Source organism: Salvia miltiorrhiza, unplaced genomic scaffold (genome assembly GCF_028751815.1).
Source record: "Salvia miltiorrhiza cultivar Shanhuang (shh) unplaced genomic scaffold, IMPLAD_Smil_shh original_scaffold_217, whole genome shotgun sequence".
NCBI classification, from domain to species: Eukaryota; Viridiplantae; Streptophyta; class Magnoliopsida; order Lamiales; family Lamiaceae; genus Salvia; species Salvia miltiorrhiza.
The window spans coordinates 234,665-248,751 of NW_026651503.1; the positions used below are offsets into that span (position 1 = coordinate 234,665).

General features: G+C 38.0%; 2 protein-coding genes across 2 annotated transcripts; one reads left to right on the forward strand and one right to left on the reverse strand.

Moving 5' to 3' along the window:
• The first annotated feature begins 3,984 nt into the window (after positions 1-3,984).
• On the forward strand, positions 3,985-6,634 carry LOC131003521 (enoyl-CoA delta isomerase 1, peroxisomal-like). Its single transcript, XM_057930029.1, has one exon. The coding sequence runs from the start codon at positions 4,035-4,037 to the stop codon at positions 4,767-4,769; it is 735 nt and encodes a 244-aa protein (XP_057786012.1). The 5' UTR covers positions 3,985-4,034; the 3' UTR covers positions 4,770-6,634.
• Positions 6,635-9,068: 2,434 nt separating this feature from the next.
• LOC131003490 (putative germin-like protein 2-1) lies at positions 9,069-10,568 on the reverse strand. The gene is made up of 2 exons (XM_057929981.1): positions 9,877-10,568; positions 9,069-9,811 (listed from the first exon to the last, which is right to left on the reverse strand). Exons 1-2 carry the CDS (start codon positions 9,989-9,991, stop codon positions 9,246-9,248), a joined length of 681 nt encoding a protein of 226 aa, XP_057785964.1. The 5' UTR covers positions 9,992-10,568; the 3' UTR covers positions 9,069-9,245.
• Positions 10,569-14,087: the final 3,519 nt, after the last annotated feature.

A 14,087-nucleotide genomic window follows, 5' to 3' on the forward strand; every position in this document is an offset into this window, starting at 1 on the left:
ATTTTTCAAAATTGGGCGAAATTGATTTTTCTATGCTTAGTTTTTAGTCTCGAATCTGGCTAATTTTTATGAATTTGTGGAAGAGAAGATGGTTTTCGATGTGAATTTCGGGTTTGTGAATGAATGGAGGATATTCTTGTTTTACCTTTGATATATGTTTCTTGTTTGTGCAAAGAATTATGAGTTTTGTTGCAACACTTTTGTAAGTTAGTAAAACGTGATTTGTCCGGTAGATGCTAGAAGGAGTGTTGTCATTGTGATTGCCTACGATCGTATCTTATCTGTGAAATGTGAAAAATGTTGGACGAATTGCCAACTTCAAAATTGCCAGCTCTGAAACATCTGGCCTGTTCTATAATGTGATAGCTCTGAGTCTCTGCTCCTCTAGTCTAACTATGAGCATGGGAAACCACGTGAAAAGACTTTGGATTACATCCAAATGGTTTTATTTCATGAATTATGGCTCAACTGTCGAAATCTCAAGCACACAAAGTGTGAAAAATGGTGATATTGATTATAAAGGCGATCACATTAGGGAATTCACTTCTAGCGGAGAATTGGGTCTGATCGAATTACTTGCATTACTCTTTTGTTGCTTCTTAAACTTTGAGTTACTTGCATGACCGAGAGATGTATGTTGATTGTAAAGTTTTGAATTGACTTTGTGAATGATGGGATGGAAATAAACGTTGTTGAAATCAATCTCTTCCTAGGATTCATATAGATTTTGCTTGAGGACAAGCAAAAGGCTAAGTGTGGGGGAGTTGATTTATGCTTAATTTACACTATTTTTTAGGGGTTTGTATGTGCGTGTTTTAGGATAATCTTCTGGAATTTGGTGCGTTTTATGGTGTATTCTATGCTTTGCAGGAGATTTAGGCTTACCAGATGAAAGAATGCAATTTTGGAGAATTTTGGATTAATTAGGCGTTTTCTAAGTGTTCTGGAATGCCAGAGCAGAGGAATCAAAAGCCAGTCCAGAGAAATCCGCGGAATATCAGAGAAGCGGAGCCGACATCTCCAGAGCAGAGAAATCACCGTTCCTCTGGCACCAGAGATATCAATGTCAGAGGCGAGATCCATTTCTCTGGCGAAGTCAGAGAAGTCATATCCAGCAAAGTCACAACCCAGATCAGAGAAATCGTCAAGAACAGAGAAGTGCCAGAAGAGCCGAAGATCAGAGCAGAGAAGTCATTGCAGAGGGATCGAGTCCCCGCTGCCAGAGAAGTCAATACCTAAATTTCAGAGGAGTCACCGTTCCTCTGGAGAAGGCCAGAGCGGAACCCATTCCTCTGGCGAGGCCAGAGAGATCAACCATTCCTCTGGCGCAACCCGTTCCCCGAGAGACATCCATTCCTCTGGCGAGAATGGGCAGGCAGCGAGAGTGGGAGTGTTTTCAGTGCGTGCATCCAGCTGGAAAGTTGCCTTGTTTTACACGATTCTATTACCTTTAGAATTCTATTTCCTTTTGGAATTCTACTTTGCATGGCAACTCCTATGGTGATTTGAAGGAAATCTGAAGCTTATAAATAGGTCCTCTTTTGACCTAAGGCATATCATCAGACGGCAGACACCCGAAAACCTTAGCATTCATACTTTAGTTTTTAGCTTTAGAATTTTATTGCTTTCTAGTTTTCAAGGCTTGGATCAAGATTGAAGATTCAAGTCGCTACTTCAGTTTTTATTTTAGTTTTTATACAATTCAGTTTTTATAATTGCATTCTATTTATTTATGTTTATGTTTTACTTTAGCATGTCTGGCTAGTTTCCTTTAGCTGATTCTAGGGTTTGTAAATAGTTGATTGAATTTATGTGATTTATTTGTTAATACTTTTGTGCCTTCCAGTTTCTGATTCATAATTCCTGGTACTTAATTCTTGTGAATTATCTGATCAATAGTTTGCATGTTTAGCTATTCGGTTTGAGACCTAGCGGAGATAACTGTTTAGCGGATTCAGGAATGTATGATATGATTTTAATCTTGAGACCTAGCGGAGATAGGTGGATCATAGGGAGCTATTCATAGGAACTTTTGGGAGTTAGTAGATTTTCTTGAGACCTAACGGAGATAGATAATTTGCTAATCTACGATCGTTGCTGCTCTAGCGAGAGTAATTGATTACTTAAGTGATCTCTCATCATAGCTGGATTAAACTGGTACATAGGATTAATAGATTTATTGCGTAGATTTAATTGATGAATTTACTACCCTAGGATCAGTTGTTTTTTATATTTGATTTTTCCTACGTCTTTTTAATTATTGTTAATTGCGTTTTAGTTTAAGTTAATTAAACCTTCATTCTTTCGTTTGCCTGAATATTACTAGAGTTTAATTAGGATTACTTAGAGTGATTCGTCATAATAGTCCCTGTGGATACGATACTCGGTTACTTAATTTGTGCTACAATTACACCGTGTTAGTTGTGGTAATTTGTTGCTAATAATTTAGTGATCAATGACGGAGGAAAGACTGTCCGTCATACCTATACCCTTGAGGAGACGGACATCATCGTCCAAATTTGGATGGAGGAGACAAACGACGCCATCCGTGGGACAAATCAAAAGGGGTAGGATTACTGGAAGAGGATTATCGCCCGTGTCAACCCCCTCATCGGTGCCAACCTCAAGCATCGCCAGATTCAAGGGCACTGGACCCGAGTGGCCCAAGAGGTGCGGCTGTGGGAGAGTATTTGGGTGGAGACGCGCAGCCGGTGGCCTTCCGGCCATTCTGACGATATGCTCCGGGACAAGGCCCAAACTCTTTTCAAAAGTTGGAGCGCAACTAACGCCTCCTTCAACTACTATAACGCGTGAAAAATTCTCCGGCACAATCACAAGTTCAAGTCGATGTACCTCGAGGGAGACATGCATTCCTCCAAGAGGACAAAGACTACAGAGGAGGGCGCCTTCACCACCTCGGCGTCGGGCGAGGAGATCTCGTCTGCCCGGCCGATTGGGAACAAGGCGGCAAAGGCGGCGGCGAGGGCGGCGAAAGCGAAGGGGAAGGGGAAGGCGGCAAGCTCCGAGCAATCATCGGAGAGGCATTGGAGCGGTCCGACCACAACTTGAAAAAAATCACCGCCGAGTATGCCAAAAAGAACGAGCTCAAGGAGAGGGAGCTCGATATGCAACTCCTCAGTCTGGATAGCGATGCACAAAGGATGGCCCACGAGCACATGGTCCAAGAAATGCTCAAGCGTCGTGGACTTATCTAGACTAGGATTTTAATTTATGTAATTTTAATTATGTTTTTATTTTTTTATGTAATTTTTAGATTTTTTATTTTAATGGAATTTTAATTATTAGTAAAATGTGTTATTTAAATTTGAGCAATTAAATTTAAGTGAAAAGTATAAAAATCAAAACTAAAACTATCATATAAGCTATCATGTAACTCCAATGCAGCTTCTTTACATCATGTGGCCCCCCCTCATAAAGTAAGTTATCATGTAACACTAATGTGGATGCTCTAATGCACGATGATTCGAGGATACGCCAAGAATTTGAAAAATATTAACACCAATGCAGGGGATTGAGAAAGATGGATTGCTAGAAAATGGAAAGTTTTTATTTTATGTATTTTTATATACATGAGTACTATTATTTATCTTTGTTATCTCAAAATGAGTATCTTTATAATTAGCCCAATTACAAAAATAACTCTTTTTTATTTTTTATTTTAATAAATGTTTTTCATTTTTATAATATCAAAATAATTATTCCCTCTGTACGTTCCAGTAAAATTGGCTTGTATTCCACTTTGGACTGTTCCATTACAAGTGGCTTGCTTTATAAATGACAAAATTTAAGATATAAAAAAGTGTAGGCCTTATCACTTTTAATCACTTTATATTTTTATTTTATTTTACCTATAATAGAGCAAGCCGGCCGCTTTTAATTGGACGAATGAAGTATTTTATTAATTCACTCTTCTTTCTTACCTAAGTTGTTGGAAAAAAATATATAAATCCTCATATTTAAAAGTGAATCAAAACACCCATCTTCAATTTCAGTCAATATAAACTGGAGGTCCGATGTGCAGTTTGGAGAAACGCGGCGATGTTTTTATCCTCACAATCACCGGCGACGGCGACCACCGCTTGAACCCGGAGCTCCTGGGCTCTATCCAGACGGCGGTCGCGCAGGTCAAGTCGGAGTCGACGCGCTCAACCGCCCTCATCACCACGGCTCAGGGCAAGTTCTTCTCCAACGGCTACGACCAGGAGTGGGCACTATCCGACCCTGACCCGGTCAGCGCCGGAGCCCTAACCCGGCCCAAGAACATCTCGAAGAAGCTCCGCCTCTTGGTGGAGGAGCTAATTTCCCTCCCCATGCCCACAATCGCGGCCGTGAACGGCCACGCCTCCGCCGCTGGTTTCATCCTGGCCCTCAGCCACGACTACCTCCTCATGCGGAAGGACATAGGCTATCTCTACATGAGCGAGCTCGACATTGGTTACCCTATTCCCCAGTGGTTTGTGCAGGTCGTGAAGAACAAGATCGCATCCCCCAAGATTTGGAGGAGCGTGGTTATGACGGCGGCCAAGATCACGGCGGAGATGGGGGTGGCCTGGGGGATTGTGGATTCGGCCCACGATGGCGCTGAGGCGACGGTGGAGGCGGCGTTGAAGCTGGGGACGGATTTGATGAGCAGGAAGTGGGATGGGGAAGTGTACGCCGCTAACCGGAGAGTCGTGTTTGCTGACGTGTTGGCGGTGCTCGGCTCCGATGAGACTGTCGGTGATGCTGAGGTGGCATCAACATTGTGATTTTCCCTGGTCAATAATTGGATCATCCACATTGATTAAATCATTACTTCTCATCCATATTTTGGGATCACTCATGAGTATAGTATTGCATTGGTTTGACTCATTTTGATTATTTATATATAAAAAATATTTTAAATTTTTGATTTTTTAATTTAATTTAATTAATATAAAATTTTAAATTAAAATTATATTAATTTAAATGTACCTAAAAAATTAGTGTGTGTTGGTGCGGGTAGGGGTGGATCGAGCATGGAGAGTTGGGTTGGGGGTACAATTGTACCCTAGAAAAATATTTAGTAATTAATAATCCTTTCGTCCCATCGAAGATGAGTTGTATTTTTTTTAACTGTCCTAATGAAAGTTCATTTTTATTTTTGAAAAGAATAAGGAAAATTAAGAGTTTAATTAGCATAATTAATTATACCCTTATTTTCTTAATTTAAGTTAAGAAGGCAATTAACCCAATTTTAAATTCGGCCTTCATTTTACCGAGTCTCTCGAACATTCATCACCCCACATTCTTGAAACCCTATTTTGCTCTCTTTCGCCTTCTCTCTTTGGGTATCTCTCAAAAGTTCTTCTTCGTCTCTTCCAATCTACTCTTATTAGCTTTTCGATCTGCTTCGGAAAGAGCTACCACATATGTGCATCTCGTTGATTTTATCTCTCTTCCCCTCCCCCATTGATTAATGGCTGAAAACCCTACCCAACCTTCGCCGCCCTTTTCTTCGCCTCTTTCTGTGTGGGTTGTTTCTCGCCGCCACCGAAGGAGTAACCTACTCCCACGCCATGATGTCTTTGAGTGGAGGGGGAGGCATCGTCGGGGAAAACCCTTCCCATCGTTGCGAACCTCCTTCGGCCATGATATTTATTCTCACCGCCAACGGCCGTGAGATACTTCCATTGCCACCCCATGTTGCCACCACGGGCATGAATCTGTACTTTACCAAAGGCGGCCTCCAACCCTTTACGATCGACAATCTTTCTGATGATGAAGCTGGTCTATCTTACCTGAGCGACAGGATCGTTGGCGGCGTGGAAGACTCACGTATGGAGGGGAGCTATGATATTTGAGAGTATTTCTTTCCCTCCACCGATGTACTTTCTGTAGGATCCTTCCGAAGAAGGGTGACAACGACTGTGGCAGAGGTGGAGATAGCATTTCAAATGACTGAACTACTATTTTTAGTAGCTCATCCATTATATTGCATGTTGTCTCTATTTGTAGAGATTGGATGACTCTAGACCATCCCAAATTATTGACACTGCAGTCCGGAGAATTTGGTGGTTGTTGTACCAATGCGATCAACCCATCTCCTTACCGTACTCTAACTTATTGTGCCTCTTTTTGTGTATTCTATACTAGAGAGTAATGTATTATATGTCAATGTCCAAAATCTTGTTTGTCTTTCTAAATTTCTTACCACTTACAAGATGTATGACCTCTTATCTTTGTTATTGTTTCTTAGCAACCCCCACAACCTTACACAGTTACACCATTTGTCGTGAAACGGAAAACTTGAGTTGAGCCTCTTTAAGCTTGCCTCGAGATGGTTTTCCATCAATGCACCACTGAAAATAAATTACACGATCTGATTGTGTTGCTTGGTTGATAAGGCCTTCACCATGACTGCCTCCCCTTATAATTTTAAAATTTTTAGAAGTATAATGCATTGTATCTTTTATTTGGGATTTATAAGAAGGAAGGATGGGTGAAGCTTTTAAGTTTAGAATTGGATTCTGAAAATTGAAAAATGTAATAGCGCTACTTTTTCAGTTTTTTGATATAGGTGGTTTGTGGCGGCTATGCAATGGCGCCACTTTATGTACTCAGATTTTAATTTAATGAAATTTTAGTTTGTTGTCAATTCTCTCTCCATTTAGATTTTACACCATTTAATGAAGCGCTTTTTCATTTTTAAAATTTTTTAGATACAAAAAATTTAAAATGTAAATAAAAAAAACATTAATTAAACTGATAAATCGGATTTTAAAAAAATGTCATTAATTAATTTAAATTTTAAACCTAAATTTAATTCAAAATCACTAACCATATTTAGATATCCATTTGAGCACAAAACTAAAAACATACTGAAATAGCTAAACACTATTTTTTGTATTTTGTATCCTCTAAATTTAAATAATTTTCCTTTTTTGTCATTATAAACACAGGCATAGAACATGTCGTGGGTGGAGACAGCGGCGTGCGACCTGAATCTTACCCTTTATGATTATTGTAATTATTTGTTGCATCCTCAAATTCAAAAATCTGGATCTGGATCTAAAAAAATTCTGACTGCAGAATTAAGTAATTATACATAATCCGTAGCAGTCCAAGGACGCCAAGGCTGCTGGTGCATGATTGCCTTATTAAGAAAACAAAGTAGTGCTCGATTTTTATGCAGTGTCTGTGAACAGGAAGATATGCAAGGACAGCAGACGAGTTCTCTTGTTCACGGCTGGAAATTAGGGCGCGTTTGGTTTTGGTTATAACACCATATTAACTAATTTATTCCAGGTTAGTCTTATGTTTGGTTTCCTCTGCGAGCACCACGGACGGCCCGGCGCAATGTCAAGGCCCGGACGAAATTTGGCGGATTACTCAAGATTACTAATACCGCCTCCCCCCTCCGATTATCCCATAATCCAGATGCCAGAGAAATTATTTACTCCCTCCGTCCCCAAAATAAGTTCCTCTTTGGGGACGACACGGGTTTTAAGGAAAATGGTAAAGTGTATTGATAGTGGAAAAAAATATGTTATAATTAGTATTGGGAGTGATGAAAAGGTGAAAAAGTGTTATAATTAATATTGGGAGTGATGAAAAATTGAAAAGTAAGAATAAATAAAATATTATTAGTGGTGGGGTAGTTGTCCAAAAATAGAAAGAAAGAAAGAGGAACTTATTTGGGGGACGTCCCAAAATGAAAAAAGAGGAACTTATTTCAGGGACGGAGGGAGTATCTTTTTTACCCTTCGCACGAAATTCGAAGCTCATTCAAAAAAAGACATAACCCTCTTTCTTCCTCATTTCTTTCTCCTTCATCGCTATTCTGAAGCAAAAATCAAAACAAATCCAAAGCAGCAACTAGAACGGTGAAGAACCACATCGTTCGAATCTTCGACTGAAATTGGTTTTCATTTTTTATGTGGATTTATGGATTCGATTGTTATATAATTTGTTGTCATCGCCGATTCCGAAATTATGGTTATAAATTCAATATCGCGCTTCCAGAACTGAATCACTCCATAGAATTGCACCATTTTTTTCGATTTTTTTATGGATATAGGATGGTTGTAGTTGATTTGAGTGTTGTTTGTGCTTAATCTAGTTTGGGTATAAACATTAGTCGGCGTCTGCATTCGTGCCCTACGAGACAGATAATGGATTTCTGTATAACAATTTCAATAAGGAATGTTTTTGTGCTGGATAATGTTTGTTTAACTTATCAATAATTCTTTGGTTCCTACTGCAATGTGTGTTTCAAGTCTGATTTCTTTGTTGCTCTAATTTGAGAGTTGCAGATGATGTGGTTGAGAGAAGGGTAGGCGGGTATTTTCGAAAATTACAGAGGGACAAATGTGTCCTTCTTTATGTTAATCTAACCTATATTAGTGGATACCAAACTAAATAAAGGCGTGACTAACTATAATATCAAACACCAATCAGTATTATTAATCACGCTTTATCTACATTAGGTAACCATTAGCTAAATTATACTGCCTAATCCTTTAACCAAAACCAAACGCGCCCTTAGTATATTAATTAGCTAGCTAGCTAGCTATTTTATTATTTTCACTTAGTCAAAAGATAAATTTGTAGATCTAATTAGTTTCAGAAATTGTAAAAGTCAGTCAACTTTCCTTTCTATGTTTTGAGGATGTCCCAATCCAACAACTCTATTTGAAAATCATCGAGTCTTTTTACTCGGATTTTGCTGTTGACTTGGTCACATGACTCTCATCAAGTTTTTATTGCTTCCGCAGTAAGACTAGGTCTGTTACTCCCAAATGTGACATTTTTAGGAAGAGGCAAAGTTATAAATTAAATAGCCATTTTAGATAGTGAACACAAAATAGTAGCCATAAATTAATATATAAAAACTAGCTACTCATTCTCATGAAAATATCATTCACCAAATAATTCACACATTTTATACTGATGCACAAACAAATTTATTTCCGCATGCGAGTGTATATAATTCAATGTATATTCTTCTAAACCATCCATATCATGTCTTAGCTAGATCGAGAGACTAATTATAAAACGATGAGCGACAAAATTAAGGAAATTAAAAATAAAACAGAGAATACATGACGAATTTTATTTATTACGTAGGGCAAACATAGCACCATCACATTACATGATGTATATTTATTTTGGAAACACAAAGTTTTCCAGCTAGAGCAGTTGTAATAAGCAAAGAGTGTTTTATTTATTGGATTAAAAAGACAGCACGCACATATAATGCTTAATTAGTTATAGTCAGGCCAGAATTGGGCTTGGAGGTAATCGATGATGTTCTTCTCAACCTGGAAGGCCTTGGCCAAGACATCAGGGTTGATCTTAGGGTCGGAGCCGAACACCGCGTTGGCAATGGTTATAGTACCCGGATTCTGGCTGCCGAAGCCGACAAATGCAACAGCGTCGGTCTTGCCGACGTTGAACTGGAAGTGGATGAGCCCCTGCGGGAAAACGAAGACATCTCCTGGGTTCAAGTACTTGGTGAAGAGCTTGTTCTTCTGGTTACGATCGGCGGGGTTTGAAGTGACGAAGCCGACATAGAGAGTGCCTTCCACCAACAGGAAGGCTTCGGTAGCACGCGGGTGGGTGTGGGGTGGGTTTATCCCGTAAGGGGCGAAGTCGATGCGGGCCATGGAAACGCCCAGAGTGTTGAGCCCTGCAAGCTGGTTAACGTTCACCGGACTCACGAACGATCCAACCGCGTTGGAAGTGTTTCCGGCCTCGTTTAGACCCTGGAAAAGGAAATCCTCCGCAACCACCATGTTCGGGTTCTTGCAAAACTTCCCGTTCACAAAAACTGCATTGCATGCAAACAATCATATATATGTATATTCGATAATAATGTAGGATTTATTTAATTACCCGCAGAGCTGGCGTCAGGAACAGCAACGCAGAAATCCTGAAGTTGGCCTGGATCCGATGCATATGCGACCGACAAAGCCAGAAAAATGGCGCACAAACCAAAACCCATCTTCATTTTGGTTTAAGCTGCTCACACTTATGTTTCTTTTTTGTTCTAAGCTGTGATGTTTCACTTAGCATCAGAAACACTCCTTTTTATAGGAGAAAATTCATCACATTTCCAAACTTTTTTTTTTTTGGGACAAAAATTGAGTCAATACCGTCAAGACACGTTTTAACTTGTAAGTTTTATCAGCTTCTTATTTCATCATATACCTACTGCATTTCATATTCAGTCAATTAATATATCAAACTATTCATTATCGAATAGAAAAAATAAAACATTTATTAAGATAAAAAACTTAAAAGTTAACCAATTTTTGTAAAAGAAGCTAATTTTACAATTCACAACCAATAATATTTTTTTAGCTGTGAGTTCAAGTTTAATTCACAACCAACAATAGTATTAGTTGTGAATTCGAATTCAAATAATTAGAATTCACAACGAGCACTATATATAATTGTGAATTCAAGCTTTAAAACTCGAATTCGAGTATTATTGTTGGTTGTGAATTCTAGAGCAACTAGCTATTAATAAGATCAAAGTGTGGCGAGGAATCAAACCTAAGGTGGCGATGCGGTGAGGAGAATCTAGGCGGTGTTCCACAGTAACGGAGAATGAAAGCCGCCGCATCTTGAATGCTTTCAGTGTACCAAGCTCCGATTCTTGGATCTAAAAAAACTTTGGTTTTTTTTTTTTTTTTACATAGTACCAAATTTGTTAATGTGATTTCTCACCACGGTGCAAAATCGGCACCTTATGGTTGCCCCTCGAATTACTTCGATCTCCTTGGCCATGACTTGAATCTATTGATGGCGTTGAGATACATTAGGAAGGCCGCCGCAGCAACAATCCGGCAGAGAGGCAGATTTGGTGAATAATTGTTATGTGAAAGTAAATTGAAAAGGATAAATTTTAAAAAATTTATGTGAAAAGTAATATGGAAAATGTAGCTATAATTTTTAAGTTTTTTATGTTAATGAATAAATTTTAATTTTGCTATTTCAGTTTGAACATTTTTGAAGTCCACTCTTTCATACTATTTTTAATAGCATCCAGGAGGACATCCAAACGGTATGAACTCCTGTTTGTGAATAACGGGGTCTATGGTTCAAACCCCACTGTTCTCCTCAAGTAAAAAATAAAATAAAAAAATAGCTAGCTAGCTAATCATATTTTAGACTTCTTCAATATATCTCTAATCACCTAATACGGAGACTAATTAACTACACTTTTTGCAGCCCGTAACTGCTTCCAAACAACGTGCTTTGAATTTTCTTCCCTGCTAATGGCCTGTTTTCTTTCTCATTAATGTGCAGCCTGGTTGAGCTAATATATTTGGTCACATAATTGACAAGGGGAACTATTAATTTTGGCCTCCCTAAAATCGAAAATCTCCCTAAAAAGAAAAAGAAGTATATATATATATATATGTACACACTATATATATTGATAATTTGATAAATGTATGTATGTGGTACTTTTAAGTTCCAAGCAGCAGCATGGGAGAACCAAATAAGGACATAGTTCACTTTTACACCTACCACACTTAACACGCAAAATATCAATTTCTTAAAATTCGTGCCGAAAAGAATTTGGTCATGCTTCATGAGACGGAGGGAGTATTATACACATTGTATGCACATGATGAGTAGCTAGATGGTCGATCAACATGGAAAAGAAGAGTTAAATGGAACTTGTACGTGTTGTGTTTGATCTGTACGTCAGTCCTGCTACGCAAATTAGTCAATTTCACTCAACATATTGTCGTTAATGCCTAAGACCAATGCCTTAGTCTCGAGTTTGAATTCATCCTGGCACGATCTTTAAATTTAATTATTTAATTGTTAGTTTACCAAGCCTAAAGAATATTATGTCCTTGTACTTGCCTTGTCAGTGGTTCAACTATTCCACGCAGAATATTCGCATATATAACCCAGCTGCTTCATTGATTTTTGGGACTCAGTATACAAATTTAATTTAATATGGAAGTCAAGGCTGTTTACCTTTCATTTTCACCGTAACCAAAAAAATAATAAATCCATGGTGGAGAAATAAGCATATGCAGTTATGGACTAAAATAATCATTAATCAGAAGAGAAGCATATACTGTTATAGCGTTTTCTGGACATGATTGCTAACAAAGATTTAGTATAGACAAATATAGTGGATGAATTATTTGTGTAATTTACCAAATTAAAAGTAACATATATAAAATCTAGAGTCCTGATCATGCATGCATTTGAGATTTGACTAGGCTAATATTTGAATCAGCAATCTTTTCTTAATTATAAACTCCCGTCCTTCCACTCACGCGATTCATTAAAATAAAACGAAGAGCAGGTAATTCATAGGAGTTGAATCAGTTAAATTGAAATTGTCATGCACGCTTTATTTAATTGTGTTAATAGGGGAATCTACCCACATTGATAAAATGTCTTGCAAAACTACCCACTTTCAAAGTCAAAGACCGAAAAGCAAGTTTGATGGTGATGGGTTGCTTGGTTTTTTGTGTAAAAGTTGATAATGATGGAAATTGTGTAAGAGTTGTGTAAGAAAACAGTTAAAATTGGTACAAAATGTGAGAAAATGTCAACTCACGTCACTTTCATGCATTATAAGATTAAATAGATTTGCAAATTTTGAATAAATTAGGGGACGTTTGTGTGTTACAAACATTAATACGAAGGCCAAAAAAATCACGAATATGTCAATTCTTAAGCAAATTTTTTTTTTGAAACCAGTGAACCACGTATCCGCCAGTAATTCGTAGCCGGCCGCAGTAGCCGCTGAAGTTTGTGACCGGCGGCTACTAATTACTGGCGGGTACTTGTGTTATTCGCTTCAAAAAAAAAAGTTGTTCATAATTAACATGATTGTGAATTTTTATCCTTCGTGAATTTTTATTGTTACATATGCACCATTATTTTTAGATTTTTATTTAATTTTACAAGGGGAAATATGAGAGATAGTGAAATATTTACAGTACAAGAAGTACACATGGATGGGAAATATGAGAGATAGTGAATCTGCCAAAATTTGGATTATAGTGGGGGTAATAACACTCACTTTTTGCATGATTTGACTGCACATAAAATAATAGATTTGCACATAAAATAATAAGAAATTATATACCAATTATTTGGAAATTCATATATTCGAAAATGAAATAATATTCTATAGCCAAAAAGTAAAGTATCCGCCATAAAATTATTTTCTTTATCAGTAGCCGCTAACAAAAAAGATATGGCGGCTACTGGGTCCTTTGTACTATTTTCTGGCGGATACTGGGTCTGTGAGGCAGAAAATATTATTTTATGTCAAAATATGTATAATTTTTAATTTTTCAGCTTGTTATGAATGTTTAAATATAACATACGCATTCCTCTTTTGTATTTGTTGTTTTTTTTTGTTAATTTTTTAGTAAAAAATTAAAAGTACATACTGAGAAGGTGACTCTGCAAAAATTTTGGTTGTAGTGGGGCATTAATGCTAATTTTATGCATGTGTGAGGTGACATGCAATAATAGATTGAAGCCGTATTGAATGAACACTACACTTCACGTGAACTTTTTGTAAGGAATCAAGTTTAGTCCTTATAAAGCTGCATTTGTGAATGACCAAAACACAAATTGAAATACTCACCTTGAATTTCAGAAATTCAGGCATACCCTAAAGATTTGAGTGGTTTTGTGCGAGAGCAGACAATTTGTGTTGAGTTTCAGCCCGAAAAGGTGATTCTCCTGTATTGTTTGTATAAATTATAGTTTGCATGTTTAATCGTATGTTGTTTTTAACTGATGAGGAGTAATATGTGCAGAGTAGGGAAATGATACAAATCAGAGGAATCGACCCCACCAGCGGGACGAGTATGGCAGAAGAAGTACACTCGTCAGAGGAATCATCCTCACCAGAGGAATCATGCTGGTCAGAAGAATCATTCTCACCAGAGGGATTTTCATTCACCAGAGATTTCTCACCCACCAGAGGAATGGCTCTTGCCAGAGGAATCATGTTCGCCAGAGAAGTCACCCTCGCCAGAGAAGTCACCCTCGCCAAAGAAGTCATCCTCGCCAGAGAAATCACCCTCGCCAGAGAAGTCATTCTCGCC